The 17,257-nt window shown below is 43.4% G+C and overlaps 2 protein-coding genes across 4 annotated transcripts in view; one reads left to right on the forward strand and one right to left on the reverse strand.

Annotated features, from left to right (window-relative positions):
• FAM184B (family with sequence similarity 184 member B) overlaps positions 1–17,257 on the forward strand; it is a 172,879-nt gene that overhangs the window by 99,315 nt on the left and 56,307 nt on the right. For all 3 annotated transcript variants that reach the window (XM_058430013.1, XM_058430014.1, XM_032135520.2), the window contains one exon: positions 3,947–4,054. In XM_058430013.1, coding sequence (XP_058285996.1) covers positions 3,947–4,054 — 108 coding nt within the window. The remainder of the gene's footprint in view (positions 1–3,946; positions 4,055–17,257) is intronic.
• MED28 (mediator complex subunit 28) overlaps positions 1–17,257 on the reverse strand; it is a 125,461-nt gene that overhangs the window by 37,209 nt on the left and 70,995 nt on the right. The gene's annotated exons all lie outside the window — the stretch shown is intronic.

The raw sequence follows: 17,257 nt of genomic DNA on the forward strand, positions 1-17,257 counted from the left end.
AGCAACTGTAAGGGGCTGCAGCTGTATTTGTGACATGTTATTTCTTTAGCTGAGTGATAAGTACACAGGTGTGATGTTTTCTCTAACTCCTTCTATTTCTAAAATTATTATTTTTAAAAATAATCATGTCATTCCTTAGACTTGATATTTCAGGGTCTAGAGGTGGGTCTTGGTGAAAAGTTCTGGGATAGAGGCTTCTGTTCTGGCCCAGACCAAGGCGGGGCTGCACAGCAAAGAAGCCTTTCTCTATCCTTCCTCCTTTCTTCCCTGCTGTCCTCCCTTCCTTCTGCCTTTCCCTTACTCCCTCCTCCTTCACTTCTCCCTCCCTCCATCTCTTCCTCTCACCCTGTTGAAGATACACTACCAGTCTTCATGTTGTACCTGGACCACTCCTCACTGCAGAGCTTAAGGTGGCCTCATATACATGTATGAGACCAGCCCAGTTATTGTTTTTTCTCGCTCTGTTGCCCGACTGGAGTGCAGTGGCGCAATCTCGGCTCACTGCAACCTCCGCCTCCTGTGTTCAAGCGATTCTCCTGTCTCAGCCTCCTGAGTAGCTGGGATTACAGGTGCCTGCCACCATGTCTGGCTAATTTTTGTATTTTTAGTAGAGATGGAGTTTCACCATGTTGGCCAGGATGGTCTCAGTCTCTTGACCTCATGATCTGCCTGCCTTGGCCTCCCAAGGTGCTGGGATTACAGGCCCAGTTATTCTTTTGAATAACACAGGTCAGGGAAGCCTGGGCCCTGACCTATGTCTGTGAATGTGCCTTAGAGCTCTTTTTTTTCTTTCTTGTTTTTTTTTGAGATGGAATCTCACCCTGTCGCCCGGGCTGGAGTGCATTGGCGTGATCTCAGCTCACTGCAACCTCCGCCTCCCAGGTTCAAGCAATTCTCCTGTCTCAGCCTCCCGACTAGCTGGAATTACAGGTGCATGCCACCACACCCGGCTAATTTTTTGTATTTTAGTAAAGATGGGGTTTCACTGTGTTGCTCAGGCTAGTCGCGAACTCCTGAGCTCAGGTGATCCACTCGCCTCCACCTCCCAAAGTGCTAGGATTACAGGTGTGAGCCACCGTGCCCAGCCCAGAGCTCTTTTTTAAAAAACAATAATGGCTAGCTTTGTGGAGCACTTGCTCTAGTCAAGATACTATCTAAGAAGTTTACATTTACTATTTTAATCCTCATAACCACTTTACCATGTAGGTGCTATTATCATCTCTATTTACAAACGAGACAACTGAGGCACAGAGAAGGTAAATCACTTTCCCAAAGTTGCATAGCTAACAAGTAGCAGATCTGGGATTCAAACCCAGGTAATGTGGCTCTAATGACCCCACCCTTAACCACTAAGCTAATACTGCCTCTCGTATGGTATGTTGCCTCTTTGATGACTAAGGGTCACTCAGAACCTGAATGTTTACATTCAGTTGCAAGTCATGACCAAGAGGTTGGCCACTGACAAAGGGCCTCAATCTTGCTCTCCATGCTTGACTCCTCCTACCCCCTAAATGATGCTGCACTCTGTCCCCACCTTACAAAAGCTAGAAATGGAAGTGTCATCCTTGATCATAGTCTCTTCTCCCAGCCTTCCCATCCTCACGCCTAGTCACAATCCTGCCCTATCATCACACCCAATCCTTGTCAAGTCCTGTGGGTCCTACGCCTTAAGCCTTTCTATCCCCTCCCTTCTCTCCGCACCTATGCCTTGAACAAGATCCTTGGAATGACTTGCCTGGACTCTTTCCCCACTTGTAGATGTTACATAAACAATTGCACAGGCTCCTCTGAATATTTCATAAACCTTAGCAAGATGCAGTTTAAGCATAGTTTTATAATCTTGAAATGTCTCTTCCTCTAATATTCCTTATGGAAAGTCTGGAAGGACGTTCCGACAGCCTTGCTGGTCCCCTGCAATGTTGCTAGAGTCTTGCAAGAGTGTTGCCATGGATCTTTCTGCCTCCACATTCTCTCTAGGCCAGCTACTCCCAGAACTCATGTTCTAAAATCCAAATCTGCTCAAAGCCCCGCTCCTCCCTTCCTAAAATCTTGAATCCCCATCTTCTTCACAATTTGGGCTGAACCTAACTTGCTACCACTATCCTCCAAGGCTCTGCTGCCTCTGTCCAGTCCTTCGCTCTGGCCCCTCCAACATGGAATCTTTCTTCAGTCCTCACATCTACCCCACCCGCCCTCTACCATTGCACCTGCTGTTTCTGCTGTCTGGAATGCACTATGCCACCTTCACCAATGGCAGACTCCTGTTCATCCTTCAGTGCCCTTAAGCTGCTTGAATGCCCCTGGGCAGAGTTTATTGCTGTAAATTCTTTTTTTTTTTTTTTTGAGATGGGGTCTTGCTCTGTCACCCAGGCTGGAGTGCAGTGGTGCAATCTTGGTTCACTGTAACCTCCCCGCCTCCCAGTTTCAAGCAATTCTTCTTCCTCAGCCTCCCAAGTAGCTGGGATTTACGGGCACGTGCCAACGGGCCCGGCTAATTGTGTATTTTTAGTAGAGATGGGGTTTGGCCATGTTGGCCAAACTGGTCTCAAACTTCTGACCTCAGGTGATCTGTCCGCCTCGGCCTCCCAAAGTGCTGGGATTATAGGCGTGAGCCACCGCACCCGGCCCTGTTATCTAGGGTAGTAGTACCTACCTTATAGTGGTTGTTGTGAGGATTGAAAGAGTTAATACTGTAAAAGGCTTAGGTTCCTGGCTGGGCATAGTGGTTCATCCCTATAATCTCAGCACTTTGGGAGGCTGAGGTGGGAGGATCTCTTGAGCCTAGGAGTTTGAGACCAGCCTGGGCAACATAGCAAGATCCCATCTCAATTTTTTAAAAAAGAAAATTTTTTTTAAAAAGGCTTAGATTTCTGGGTGGCACAGAGCAAATGGACCATTAAGGAAGTGCTCTTATTATTTTGTACATATCTCTACTGAGTGTCATTGGGGTTATAAACATTTATCTATCTCCCTCATAAAATGACAGCTCCTTAAAGGCGGGGACCATGCTTTATGATTTTACTATCTTGCTCTCACTCTGTACCTTCCCCATCCCTCCTTGTACCTAGCATGGTGCCTAACTACTATTAAGGTTTCTAGAAAATTTTCAGGAAAGTCTAAGTTTCCTTTATGTTTTTTGGCCTCATTATCCTCAAAATCTAGGGGAAAGCAGTCTAATTCATATATTACAATTAGTTGGTTAATCATCATTATAGTTAAGGCCTTACACTTTTAGAGCACCCCCCAACCACTCTGTTCTCATTTTATCTATATAATTCTTAAATGTTGTTCATTTTCTTTACCAATTAACTTTTTTGTTTTGTTTTCAAAAGAAATTGAGTAGCCTTCCAGGAATAGTATTAAAGCCACTCTACAGATCTAGTATAGAAATATGTATGTAAATAATTTAAAGGAAAGTGTGGAATACTATAAACCTACTGGGCACATTTTCTTCTGGAAAGACTAAGCAACTAGCTCATTAGAAATGGCATTTCTAGGCTGGGTGCAGTGGCTTATGCCTGTAATCCCAGCAGTTTTGGAGGCCGAGGCAGGCGGATCACTTAAGGTCAGGAGTTCGAGACCAGGCTGGGCAACATGGTGAAACCCCGTCTCTACTAAAAATACAAAAAATTAGGTAGGCGTGGTGGTGCATACCTGTAGTCCCAGCTACTCGGGAGGCTGAGGCAGGAGAATCACTTGAACCCAGGAGGTGGAGGTTGCAGTAAGCCAAGATCGCGCCACTGCACTCCAGCCTGGGTGACAGAGTGAGACCCTGGCTAAAAAAAAAAAAAAAAAAGGCATTTCTAGAAGTGTGTGTAGAATTTGTCTAATGCGGCACTCTCCCCAGAACAGACTGACCCCAGGAGGATTGATTCCCAGATGAATGACTGTATCGAGGAGGTAGAACTTGGTTTCATTGCGCGGGGTTTCTTATCTCCTGTTTTAGGTTTTAAGGCTGGAAGAATTTATCCAACAAAATAAGACACGCCCCACAAGAGCTGAGGAAAGGCCCCAGGAATTAGGCCGCCAGCACTGCAGCATTCTGGAGACCCAGGTAACCACCAGCTTTGTCAGATTTAATTAAAGATATTTCTTTTCTCGGTCTCAGCCTTTCAGTGTCCCCAGTGACACATGCTGATGTTAATGGGCTCTTTTACATCTCCCCTCCACACTGCCAAAATGCCTGGAAAAAAAAAATCACCACAAAATCCATTCACAGAAACCACGAAGGAAATAGAAGTCTGACTAATTATCTGCGCGGTTTGAAAAAGAATAAGCCCTGTCAGATGAGTCTCCGCTCTCTCTCTGAGAGCAGCCTGCCTGGCGGATAAAGGGCGCACTCAACTAGAGCAGGGCCTTTGATTCTGCCCAGCACGAACCCCAATAGTAGGCATAAAAGCCCCTCTCTTGCCCCGGCTGTCTCCCTCCACAGCCATGATCTCATTTACTCTCACAACAGCCCTTGTCCATGAACCTGCCCTTTCAGGGACACCGCTTGAGGGTGGAAACTGGTTCCTGTTTGTCTCTCTGTCGGGCTCACGGTGGGTTGTATTGTTCTCTGGGATCACCGTAATGAATGACCACATACTTGGTGGCTTCAGCCGTGGAAATGTACTCTCTCAGAGTTCTGGAGGCCAGAGGTCTGAAATGAAGGTGTTGGCTTATTTTGGAGGCTGCAAGGGAGAACCTGGTCTGTGCCGCTCCCCTCGCCTCTGGTGGTTTGCTGGGCAGTCCTTTTGTTCCTTGGCCAAGTCTTCCCTGTAGACGCATCACTCCGATCTCTGCCTCTGTCATCACACGGCCTCCTTCCCCTTGTATCTGAGTCTTTGTGTCTTCACATAGCCTTCTTATAAAGACACCAGTCACTGGATTTAGGGCCCACTCTACTACAGCATGACCTCATCGTAACTAATTGCATCTGCAAAGATCCTATTTCCAAATAAGGTCACATTCATAGGTACCAGGGCTTAAGACTTCAGCATATCTTCTTAGGGACACAGCCTAACCCACAAGATAGGCACTCAGTGAACATTTGTTGTACCATGTCAGGAATATAAATAATCCCCATGAAGTGGGTGCTTGAGTACCCTGGCTTGAATAACCCTCTTAATTCCTGTTTTGGCAGCAAGAGAGCCATAAAAAGCCCATGGCCTTCAATTTCACTTATTTGATTGTTGCCTACAATTTTCAGGCCATTTCAAACTCCAGGAGGGAAAACACTAAATGGGTGAGTCTGAATCTTACCACATCAGTCTCACCAGTCTCTTGTTTACCCATTTCTTTGTACACAAGTATCCTCAGGAACTGCAGTTTCTCTCCCACGACCCCCATCTTCCAGGGCTCAGGCCCTGGTCCTGCCAACAGCCCCCGTAGCATACACCTCTGAGATAACCCCCACTCAACCACATATTCACCAGGGCAAAAATGAGCCAAAATCTAGTGACTGTGGATTTAAATAATAATTAACATTTGTATGTGAACAGGTCAGTCATAGAGCACTGTTCTCATCTTTGACTTCATTGGAGTTTTTTGTTTTTGAGACAGGGTTTTTCTCTGTTGCCCAGGCTGCAGTGCAGTGGTGCAGTCACAGCTCACTGCAGCCTCAGCCTCCTGGCCTTAAGTGATCCACCCACTTCAGCCTCCCGAGTAGCTGGGACCTCATGTGTGTGCCACCAGGCCCAGCTAATTTTCCTATTTTTTGTAGAAACAGTGTTTCACCATGTTAGCCAGACTAGTCTCAAACTCTTGACCTCAGGTGATCCTCCTACCTTGGCCTCCCAAAGTGCTGGGATTACAGGCATGAGCCAGCATGCTCAGCTTCATTGGAATTTTCCAACAACCCTGTAAGGCACCCATGTTATAGAAGAGAAAACTGAAGGTGAGGGCAGGTGACCCGCCCACAGTCACAGGCAGGTAAATAGCCAAGACAGGATGGAACCACTGGCTCTGATCCCCACCTCTCTCCATAAGAGCAGCACATGCCCAGGATGCCTTCCAGATAAAACAGGCCCCAGCTGTCATTGGGTTAAGGGGAGCAGCCAGGACTCCCTGGGTTTCCTCCTTCCTCCTCTGACACCCAGATTAGGGGAGAATCCTTGAGCAGCCCTATTGCCCCCATGTAAGCCTGGAGAAGCCTAAAGGAGCAGAGGCACCCTCATCCACAGGGCTTGCCCCTTCCTGATCTGAGGCTGTCCCTCTCCCTTCGGAAGACTTCTGCCTGAGGGATGTGCAGACATTTTCATTCTCCCTCAGTTTCTCAAGAATCAGTCTCATGAGCTAGCATTCCAGAGAACTTTTGGCCCCAGGGACAGCTGTACCTTTCACCAGCACCCTGTGGGGTTTCCCAGAAAGGTTGTCCTGAGATATTCAAGTATTTCTTAGCTCCTCAAAGTGACCGTGGCAGGGAGATGGACCAGAGTTGGCTGGTATCCTTCTTGATGAGATTAAATCTGAAATAATGTGGTAAGCTGGAGACTGAATAAAAAAATGCAGTTCAGGAAGATTGTAGAGCAGGCTGTGTTTTAGGGAAATAAACACATAGAAGTTCTAGGTATGTTCCAGGGCTGATGACCCGAGTCTACCAGTCATGGTCACGATGTCCATGAGCTGGTGCTATCACCACAGCTCAACTTCAGCACTTGACTTTGGGGTTGGATAATTCTTTGTTTTGGCGGAGTGTGGGGAGCTGTGCTGTGTGCTGCAGGATGTATAGCAGCATCCTTGTCCTTTACCCACGAGATGCCAGTAGTACCCTTCCAACCAAAAATGTCTCCTGGGGGCAAAATTATCCCCAGTTGAGAACCACCTCTGTAGCTAAAGAAGCAAGTCCTGAAGAAGTCCAGAATACAAGTGTCTGTTGGGAACCATAGGTTGGTCCACCAGGAAACTCCTCGGCCTTTATTTTTTTTATTTTTTTTATTTTTTGAGACAGAATCTCACTTTGTCACCTAGTGTCACCCAGGCTGGAGTGCAATGGCGTGATCTTGGCTCACTGCAACCTCCGCCTCCCGGGTTCAAGAGATTCTTCTGCCTCAGCCTCCCGAGTAGCTGGGACTACAGGTGCACACCACCACACCTGGCTAATTTTTGTATTTTTAGTAGAGATGAGGTTTCACCATATTGGTCAGGCTAGTCTCGAACTCCTGACCTCATGATCTGCCTGCCTCGGCCTCCCAAAGTGCTGGGATTACAGGTGTGAGCCAACCCGCCCAGCCTTCCTCAGCCTTCTTAATCTAGAATGTTGTCTTTCAATGAGTTCGGTTTCTTTTTTTTGTTTTTTTAAAGTTCCAGGGTACATGTGCGGGATGCACAGGTTTGTTACAAAGGTAAACGTGCCATAGTGGTTTGCTGTACCTATCATCCCATCACCTAAGTATCACCAGCATGTATTAGCTCTTTTCCCTAATGGTCTCCTCAACCCACCACCCTCCCTCAACAGGCCCCAGTGAGTGTTTCTCCCCCTCCCTGTATCCATGTGTTCTCATTGTTCAGCTTCCACTTATAAGTGAGAACATACGGTGTTTGGTTTTCTGTTCCTGTGTTAGTTTGCTGAGGATAATGGCTTCATCCATGTCCAGCTTCATCCATGTCCCTGCAAAGGACATATCTCATTCCTTTTTATGGCTGCATAGTATTCCGTGGTGGTGTATATGTACCACATTTTCTTCAGTCTATCATTGATGGGCATTTGGGTTGATTTCATGTCTTTGCTGTTGTGAATAGTGAATGAGTTCGGTTTCTAGAGGGAAGTGCAGATGCCTCCTCTATAGAGTTGCAGCAAGAACCTCGACAAATATCAGTTTCATTTGATTCAACTCAATATGCACGTTATTCATTCATTCTGCAGTCATGTGTGCAATACCTGGGATGGGCCAGCCTCTGAGCTGGATGCTAGAGGGAGAAGTGTGCATAAACAAATAGCTGGAAAACGATGTGGACATTTAGTAACAGCTTAAATAGCTGATGCTGTTTTCTATTAGGCATTTTGCAGATATTGTTTGTTCTTTCAAATTAAGACCTCTTTTCAAATCAGCAATCCACATATATGGTACAGAACTCAAATGGTATATAAAGGTATACATTGGAAAGCATCTTCCTTCTTCCTGCTGAGTTCCCTATCCCAGGGAAAACTACTTGTTGTGTTTTATTTTCTCTCTTCTTATGTATCCTTTCAGAGGTATAGTGTATATACAGGCATAATTATGGATTTTTTTCTATGAATGATAGGATACTCTCACGAATTATTATTATTATTTTTGAGACTGGGTCTTGTTCTGCTACCCAGGGTGGAGTGCAGTCCTGGCTCACTGCAATCCTCAATTTCCTGGGCTCAAGCAATCCTCCTGCCTAGCCTCCTGAGTGGCCGGGACTACAGGTGCCCATGACCATGCCCAGCTAATTTTTGTATTTTTTGTAGAGACGAGCCTTCATCATGCTGTCCAGGCTGGTCTCAAACTCCTGGGCTCAAACCATCCACCCACCTCCACCTCCCAAAGTGCTGGGATTACAGACATGAACCACTGCGTCTGGCCAATTCTGCTTTTCTTAACTTAAATTTTATAGCTTAGAGATTCTAATGTATCAGTATACTTCCCTTTTAGCTTCATTTTTTTAAAAACAAACCAACCACCAGTTCTCCCTTGTACAGAAAAACCATATTATATTTAACCATTCCCTTATGATTGACATTTAGATTGTTTTAATATTTCTCTATTATAGATAATACTTCAACGGATAGCACCAAAGAGGGATATAATATAGTATAGTAGTTAAGCAAGCTCACCCCTGAACCAGACACCTGGGTTCTTACTGGCTGGATAATCTTGGACAAATAATTTAATGTCTCTTTTCTTCACCTTTCTCATTTATACACCAAGGATGATGATAGTATCTACTCCAGAGGGTCTTCGTGAGGTCTAAATGAATTCCTATCTGTATGGTGTTGGAAACAGCACCTAGTGTGTGCAAATGCTCCCTAGGTACTAACTCTTGCTCCCGTGGAATTTGCTGGGTCCAGTGGTGTGTATGTGTTTAACTTCAATAGATACCACAACTTGCCACCCACTGAGGTTGTTCTGCTCTGTGCCCCCACCAGCAACACGTGTGCCTTGCTAACACAGCAAGTTACAAAACTTTCTGAACTTTGCCAATTAGAAAAAAAATGTAATGTAGTTCAAATAGTTTTGGCAAGCCAGCTCTGTGCCAGCCTGGTGAGCCGAAGCTCTGCCTAGGTCTAGATGAGGTGTGAGCAGCATACTTCAGTACTGCCATACCTGCAACCACACAGAATGGTACAAGGGGCAGAGGTAAAGCCAGGGAGGCCTGGGCAGAGGCTTGAACAATCTGATGGCAGATCTGCTGGTGGAAATAGGGGCGTCAGAACAGGATATTAAATGACAACTTCCCCAGTGATGTTCCTGCTGGATTGGGGCTATAAAATTTAAGTTTGTTCAAGACTCAGGGGTTTCAGTTTAGGCCAGTAGCTGTTCTGCCAAAGCATTTCAGTGAGTCAAGAGAAATAAAAACAGTCCAGGCGCGGTGGCTCACGCTTATAATCCCAGCACTTTGGGAGACAGAGGCGGGTGGATCACTTGAGGCCAGGAGTTCAAGACCAGCCTGAGCAACATGGCAAAACCTCGTCTCTACTAAAAATACAAAAATTAGCTGGGCATGGTGGCACATGCCTGTAGTCCCAGCTACGTGGGAGACTCAGGCATGAGAACCGCTAGGACCTGGGAGGTAGAGGTTGCAGTGAGCCAAGATCGTGCCACTGTACTCCAGCCTGGGGAACAGAGTGAGACTGTCTCAAAAATAAATAAATAAATAAATAAACAAACAAAAAACAAACAATAAAAAGAAATCTGAAAAAGAGAGAGAGAGATAAAAATAATAATGTCAACTGAGAGTAGGCTTTCCACTCCACTCCCAGAACATGCAGGGAGAGGGCTGTGGGTCACAAACGTGGGTGTGACTCTGTACCCACTAAACTTAGCTGGGACCTCACCAAGCCTTTAATCCTGGTCTCTCCCTGCCAGTCTCCTTGATTCTCGTAGATTCAAAGTTTTACTAATTGGTTTCCAGAAAGCCATTTTAGTCATAATCATTCTGAGGGAAAATTTTTTTCCGGAAGACTCCTTTGGTGCCTGGGCTACACTGAACGGGCGGTGGAGAAGGGTGGAAGTTTTCATACATGCCCCTGCCCACGCCCTCTCCAGAAGGAAAAGGGAGTCATTTGTGGTAACTGCCATTGAAGTCATCTCATCTCTATAAATATGTCTGAGTACCGTCACTATACAAGCCATAGGGCTGCATGTCCAGAAGAATGAGGCCCAATCTTGATCCTTGAAGGGCTCATATTTCAAATGGGAGAAATAACTATTTCCTTAAGTATTAACCTGTTACGATGACTGCTATGATGATGGCAAGAAGATATATTAATGGCAAGCCCATATGGGAGTGGAAGCTTTCTGTCCAGGGGAGTCCAGGAAACTATTCCAGAAGAATGACGTCTGCGGACATCTGCTTGACACTGAAATCTGAACATGACTTCACCAGGAAATGGGATGCCGTGGGGAAGCAGCCCAAGGCAAGCTCCCTGAGGTGTTTGGGAAGGATCCAGGGACACTCCAAAGCTCTCCAGGCCTGAAAGTGTCCCCTGCTCCTTGGAGGCCCTGAGGGGTTTGCTGGGCAACAGTCACCCCGTGCCGTATTTTGGAGGACCATAGGAATTCGAGGCATCACCTGTCCTGGCTGTTGGCAGGCAGATAACCACTAGGCTTTTAAACAACTGTGACATCCTGAGTGTCCCTCAGGCCAATTGGGAGCCAGCACCCTCGGCTGGTGTGAATTGAGGGGTCTGGTTCCACCTGACATGGAACAAGGCAGGCTGCCCTTCACTCCATGGAGAGGTTCCGGGCATCGGCTGAGATTCAGTAGAGCCTGGGAAGACAGCATAGGGCAGGGCCACCTGCCTAAGGCTTAGGACATGGGTTCCACCCAGCTCTACCCAAGACCTGCTTAGGAGCCTCAGACAGGTCAGAAACCATCCCTGAGATCAGTCTCTTCATTACTCATAATGGCAAACCCATAGGACTTCACACAGTCCACAAACCACCCTATGAGACTCTTATAGAGAAACCAAGGCCCAAAGGGTGGCACCAGGGCCTGTGCTGTAAGCTGCAATGCTGCACTACCTCTTGTTAGTAAAACAGAGGCAGTAATCCCTGCCCTTCATACCCCCAGAGACTTGCGGCAATGAACAGGAGAAAGCATATGAAGGCACTTTTCAGAACTGTTAAAGATTCTGTCAGTGTAAGTTGACTTTATAGTATCTATTACAGTCCCCTGTAATCATTTCAGCAAAACTCCATTACATTCAGTGTTCTATTTTAAGATGTACATAATGCTACCTTTGAAAGATTGTCAAATGAACTTAAGAATGCCTTTGAATATTCCCTTCTAGGAGATTTCCTGGGCGTGGGTGTTTCTTTAAAATAGAAATACTCCAGAAAAGGTTAAATAACTGGAAGATGAAAGATGAGGACCTAAATGTGAACACAGATTTAAAATAACCAGCCATTTGCCTGGGAGGAAGTGGGAGGAAGCATTTGCAGTAGACGGTTTGGAGGAGAAGCAGATCTATTTATTTTTCCGTGCACACTATTCATACCCAGGCCACTTTAGCACTGGAGAGAGCACTGGACTGAACCTGAGAAAAACGCCTGATGGGAAAAACCCAAGAGTAGGAATTGGGTTGAACAACTCAGGATACACCAGGAATGGCTAAGGGATATTCTCAGAAGCCATGTTCTGAGTCTGTTTTATTTAGAGTTCAGAGAAGTGGACAATTTTTTTGTTTTGTTTATTTCATTAGGGTTTTGGGAAACAGGTGGTGTCTGGTTACATGAAATAAGTTCTTTTTTCTGTTATATCATTATTATCATTGAACGCGTGTTCAAATCTAGGCGCTTAAGGTTTTCACAAGAGAAAACTATTATATATTTAGTGCAACCAGGTACAAGACAGGCTCAAAAACAAACAAAACTGAAAAAGATCTGTGAAAAAGCTTTCAAAATAACAAAACTTAAATATAATTTTAATGACATAAAAAACTATAATTTATCATGTGTAACATGTTTTGAAATATCTATACATTGTGGAATGGCTCAATATAGCTAATTAACATATGTGTTACCTCATATGCTTGAATAAGTTCTTTAGTGCTGATTTCTGAGATGTTGGTCCACCCATCACCTACCTGTGCAGTGTACACTGTACCCAATGTGCAGTCTTTTATCCCTCACCGCCTTCTCACCCTTTGCCCCGAGTCCCCCAAGTCCATTGTATCATTCTTATGCTTTTGCATCCTCATAGCTTAGCCCCCACTTAGGAGTGGGAAGATACCATGTTTGGTTTTCCATTCCTGAGTTACTTCACTTAGAATAATGGTCTCTAATTCCATCCAGGTTGCTGCAAATGCCATTATTTTCTTCCTTCTTATGGCTGAGTAGTATTCCATGGTATGTATATACCACAGTTTTTTTAATCCACTCATTAACTGATGGGCATGTGGGCTGGTTCCATATTTTTGCAGTTGCAAATTTTGTTGCTATAAACATGCGTGTGCAAGTATCTTTTTTGTATAATGACTCATTTTCCTCAGGGTAGACACCCAGTAGTGGGATTGCTGGTAGTTCAACCACTATAGAAAACAATATGGAGATTCCTTAAAGAACTTTACATACTGTTTTTCATAGTGGTTGTACTAGTTTACATTTTCACCAGCAGTGTAAAAACGTTCCCTTTTCATGACATCCATGTCAACATGTATTTTTTTTTTTATTTTTTGACTATGGCCATTCTTTCAGAGTAAGGTGGTATCACATTGTGGTTTTGATTTGCATTTCCCTGATCATTAGTGATGTTGAGCATTTTTTCATATGTTTGTTGGCCATTTGTATATCTTCTTTTGAGAATTGTCTATTCATGTCCTTAGCCCACTTTTTGATGGGATTGTTTTATCTTGCTGATTTTGAGTTCTTTATAGATTCTGGATATTAGTCCTTTGTCAGATGTATAGATTGCAAATATTTTCTCCCACTCTGTAGGTTGTCTGTTTACTCTGCTGATTGTTTCTTTTGCTGTGCAGAGCTTTTTAGTTTAATTAAGTCCAATCTATTTATCTTTGTTTTTCTTGCATTTGCTTTTGTTTTCTTGGTCATGAACTCTTTGCCTAAGCCAATGTCTAGAAGAGTTTTCCCAATGTTATCTTCTAGAATTTTTATGGTTTTGGGTCTTAGATTTAAGTCTTTGAACCATCTTGAGTTGATTTTTTTTTTTTTTTTTTTTTTTGAGACGGAGTCTCGCTCTGTCACCCAGGCTGGAGTGCAGTGGCGCAATCTCGGCTCACTGCAAGCTCCGCCTCCTGGGTTCACGCCATTCTCCTGCCTCAGCCTCTGGAGTAGCTGGGACTACAGGCGCCCGCCACCATGCCCGGCTAATTTTTTTGTATTTTTAGTAGAGACGGGGTTTCACCGTGGTCTTGATCTCCTGACCTCGTGATCCGCCCGCCTCGGCCTCCCAAAGTGCTGGGATTACAAGCGTGAGCCACCATGCCCATCCTTGAGTTGATTTCTGTATAAGGTGAGAGATTAGGATCCAGTTTCGTTCTTCTACATGTGGCTTGCCAATTATCCCAGCACCATTTGTTGAATAGGGTGTCCTTTCCCCACTTTATGTTTTTTGTTTTTTTGTTTTTTTGTTTTTTGTTTTTGCTTTGTCAAAGATCAGTTGGCTGTATTTTGCTTTAATTCTGGATTTTCTATTGTGTTCCATTGGCCTATGTGTCTGTTTTTATACCAGTACCATGCTGTTTTAGTGACCATTGCCTCATAGTATAGTTTGAAGGCAGGTAATGTGATGCCTCCAGATTTGTTCTTTTTGCTTAGCCCTGCTTTGGCTGTGTGGGTTCCTTTTTTTTCCATATGAATTTTAGGTTTGTTTTTTTCCTAGTTCTGGGAAGAATGATGGCAATATTTTGATGGGAATTGCATTGAATTTGCAGATTGCTTTTGGCAGTATGATCATTTTCACAATATTGATTCTACCCATTCCTGAGTATGGGATGTGTTTCCATTTGTTTGTGTCACCTGTGATTTTTTTCAGCAGTGTTTTGTAGTTTTCCTTGTAGTGGTCTTTCACCTCCTTGGTTAGGTATATTCCTAAGGTTTTTTTGTTTTTTTGTTTGGTTGTTTTGCAGCTATTGTAAAAGGGGTTGAGTTCTTGCTTTGATTCTCAACTTAGTCGATGTTGGTGTATAGCAGAGCTACTGATTTGTATACATTAATTTTGTATCCTGAAACTTTGCTGAATTCATGTATCAGTTCTAGGAGCTTTTTGGAGGAGTCTTTAGGGTTTTCTAGGTATGCGATCATATCATCAGCAAACAGTGATAGTTTGACTTCCTCTTTACTGATTTGGATGCCCTTTATTTCTTTCTCTTGTCTGATTGCTCTGGCTAGGACTTCCAATACTATGTTGAATAGAAGTGGTGAGAGTGGGCAACTTGTTTTGTTCTAGTTCTTAGGGCGAATGCTTTCCCCTTTTCCCCATTCAGTAGAATGTGGGCTGCAAGTTTGCCATAGATGGCTTTTATTACATTAAGGTAGGTTCCTTCTATACCGATTTTGCTGAGGGTTTAACCATAAAGGGATGCTGGATTTTGTCAGATGCTTTTTCTGCATCTATTGAGATGATCATGTGATTTTTTTTGTTTTAATTCTGTTTATGTGGTATATCACATTTATTGACTTGCATATGTTAAACCATCCCCTCATCCCTGGTATGAAACCCACTTGATCATGGTGGATTATTTTTTTGATATGCTGTTTGATTTTGTTAGCTAGTATTTTGTTAAGGATTTTTGCATCTATGTTCATCAGGGATATTGGTTTGTAGTTTCCTTTTTTTGTTATGTCCTTTCCTGATTTTGGTATTAGGGTGATATTGGCTTCATAGAATGATTTAGGAAGGGTTCCCTCTTTCTCTATCTTGTAGAATATTGTCAATAGGATTAATATGATTCTTCTTTGAATGTCTGATAGAATTCAGCTATGAATCTATCTGGTCCTTGACTTTCTTTGGCAATTTTTTTTACCATTTCAGTCTCGCTGCTTGTTATTGGCCTGTTCAGAGTTTCTATTTCTTCCTGGTTTAATCTAGAAGAGTTGTATATTTCCAGGAATTTATCCATCTCCTCTAGGTTTTCTAGTTTATGCATGTAAAGGTGTTCATAATAGCAATTGAAACAAGTATTGCTGGACTTGAAAGAGCTCATTCAGGCTGGGTGCAGTGGCTTATGCCTGTAATCCTAACACTTTGGGAGGTCAGTGTGGGCAGATCACTTGAGGTCAGGAATTTGAGACTAGCCTGGGCAACATGGCAAAACCCCATCGCTACAAAAAATACAAAAATTAGAAGGGCGTGGTGGTGTGTACCTGTAGTTCCAGCTACTTGGGAGGCTGAGGTGGGAAGATAGCTTGAGCCCAGGAGGCAGAGGTTGCAGTTAGCTGAGATTGTGCCACTGTACTCCAGCCTGGGCAACAGAGCCACAGACCTTATCTAAAAAAAAGCACTCATTCAGCCAACTATTTATTGATCTCCACGGTCAAGTTCAACTGTGAAATACAGTTGTGTGTCACTTAATGACGATGATACATTTTGAGAAATGGGTTGTTAGGCGATTTTGTTATTGTGAGAACATTATAGAGTGCACTTACACAAACCTAGATTGCGTAGCCCACTACACACCTTGGCTATATGCTGTAGTTTTTTGCTGTTAGGCTACAAGCCTGTACAGCATATTACTGTACAAAATATATGGGCAGTTGTAAGACAAGGGTAAATATTTATGTATCCTAAAGTAGCTAAACATAGAAAAGATAACGTTTAACACTACATCTTTACAATGGCTATGTCATCATTGGGCAACAGGAATTTTTCAGCTCCATTATGAAGGCATACCTTGGAGATATTGCAAATTCAGTTCTAGACCACCACAATAAAGTAAATATTGAATAAAGCAAGTTGCACACATTTATTGGTTTCCCAATACATGTAAAAGTTACGTTTACACTATACTACAGTATATTAAGTGTGTAATAGCATTATTTATAAAAATATGTGTACCTTAATTAAAAAATACACTTTGTGTCTCTGTGTCACATTTTGTCAATTCTCACAATATTTCAAAATTTATTATTCTTATTATATCTGATAAGGTGATCTGTGATCAGTGATCTTTCATGTTGCTATTGTAATTGTTTTGGGGCACCACAAACCATGCCCATAGAAGATGGTGAACTTAATAAATGTTGTATGTGTTCTGGTTGTGTTCCAGAACCAGCTGTTCACCTCTTTCGCTCTCTATCCTTGGACCTCCCTATTCACTGAAACACAATATTGCAGTTAGGCCAATTAACAATACTAGAATGGCCTCTAAGTGTTCATGTGAAAGGAAGAGTTGCATATCTCATGTTAAATCAAAAACTAGAAATAATTAAGCATAGCAAGGAAGGCATGTCAAAAACTTTGAGACAGGCCTAAGCTAGGCATCTTGTGCTGAATAGTTAGCGAAGTTGTGAATGCAAAGGAAAAGTTATTGAAAGAAACGAATAGTGCTACTCCAGTAACACATGAGTAATAAGAAAGCAAAACAACCCTACTGCTGATATGGAGAAAGTTTTAGTTGTCTAGATAGAAGATCAAACCAGCCACAATATTCCCTCAACCTAAAGCCTAATCCAGAGCAAGGCCCTAATCCTCTTCAATTCTATGAAGCCAGAGAGAGGCAAGGAGGCTGCAGAAGAAAAGTTGGAAGCTAGCAGAGGTTGTTTCATGAGGTTTAAGGAAACAAGCCATCTCTATAACATAACAAGCAGCAAGCGCTGATGGAGAAGCTGCAGCAAGTTATCCAGAAGATCTAGCTAAGATCATTGATGAAAATGGCTAACTTAAACAACAGATTTTCAATGTAGACAAAACAGCCTTATATTAGAAGATGCCATCTAGACTTTCATAGCTAGAGAGGAAAAGTCAATGCCTGGCTCCAAAGCTTCAAAGAATAGGCTGACTCTCTTGTTAGGAGATAATAAAGCTAGTAATTTTAAGTTAAAGCCAATGACCATTTATCATTTCAAAAATTCTAGAGGTCTTAAGAATTGTGTGAAGTCTACTCTACTTGTGCTTTATAAGTAGAGCA

Source organism: Hylobates moloch, unplaced genomic scaffold (genome assembly GCF_009828535.3).
Source record: "Hylobates moloch isolate HMO894 unplaced genomic scaffold, HMol_V3 SCAFFOLD_17, whole genome shotgun sequence".
Lineage (NCBI taxonomy): Eukaryota > Metazoa > Chordata > Mammalia > Primates > Hylobatidae > Hylobates > Hylobates moloch.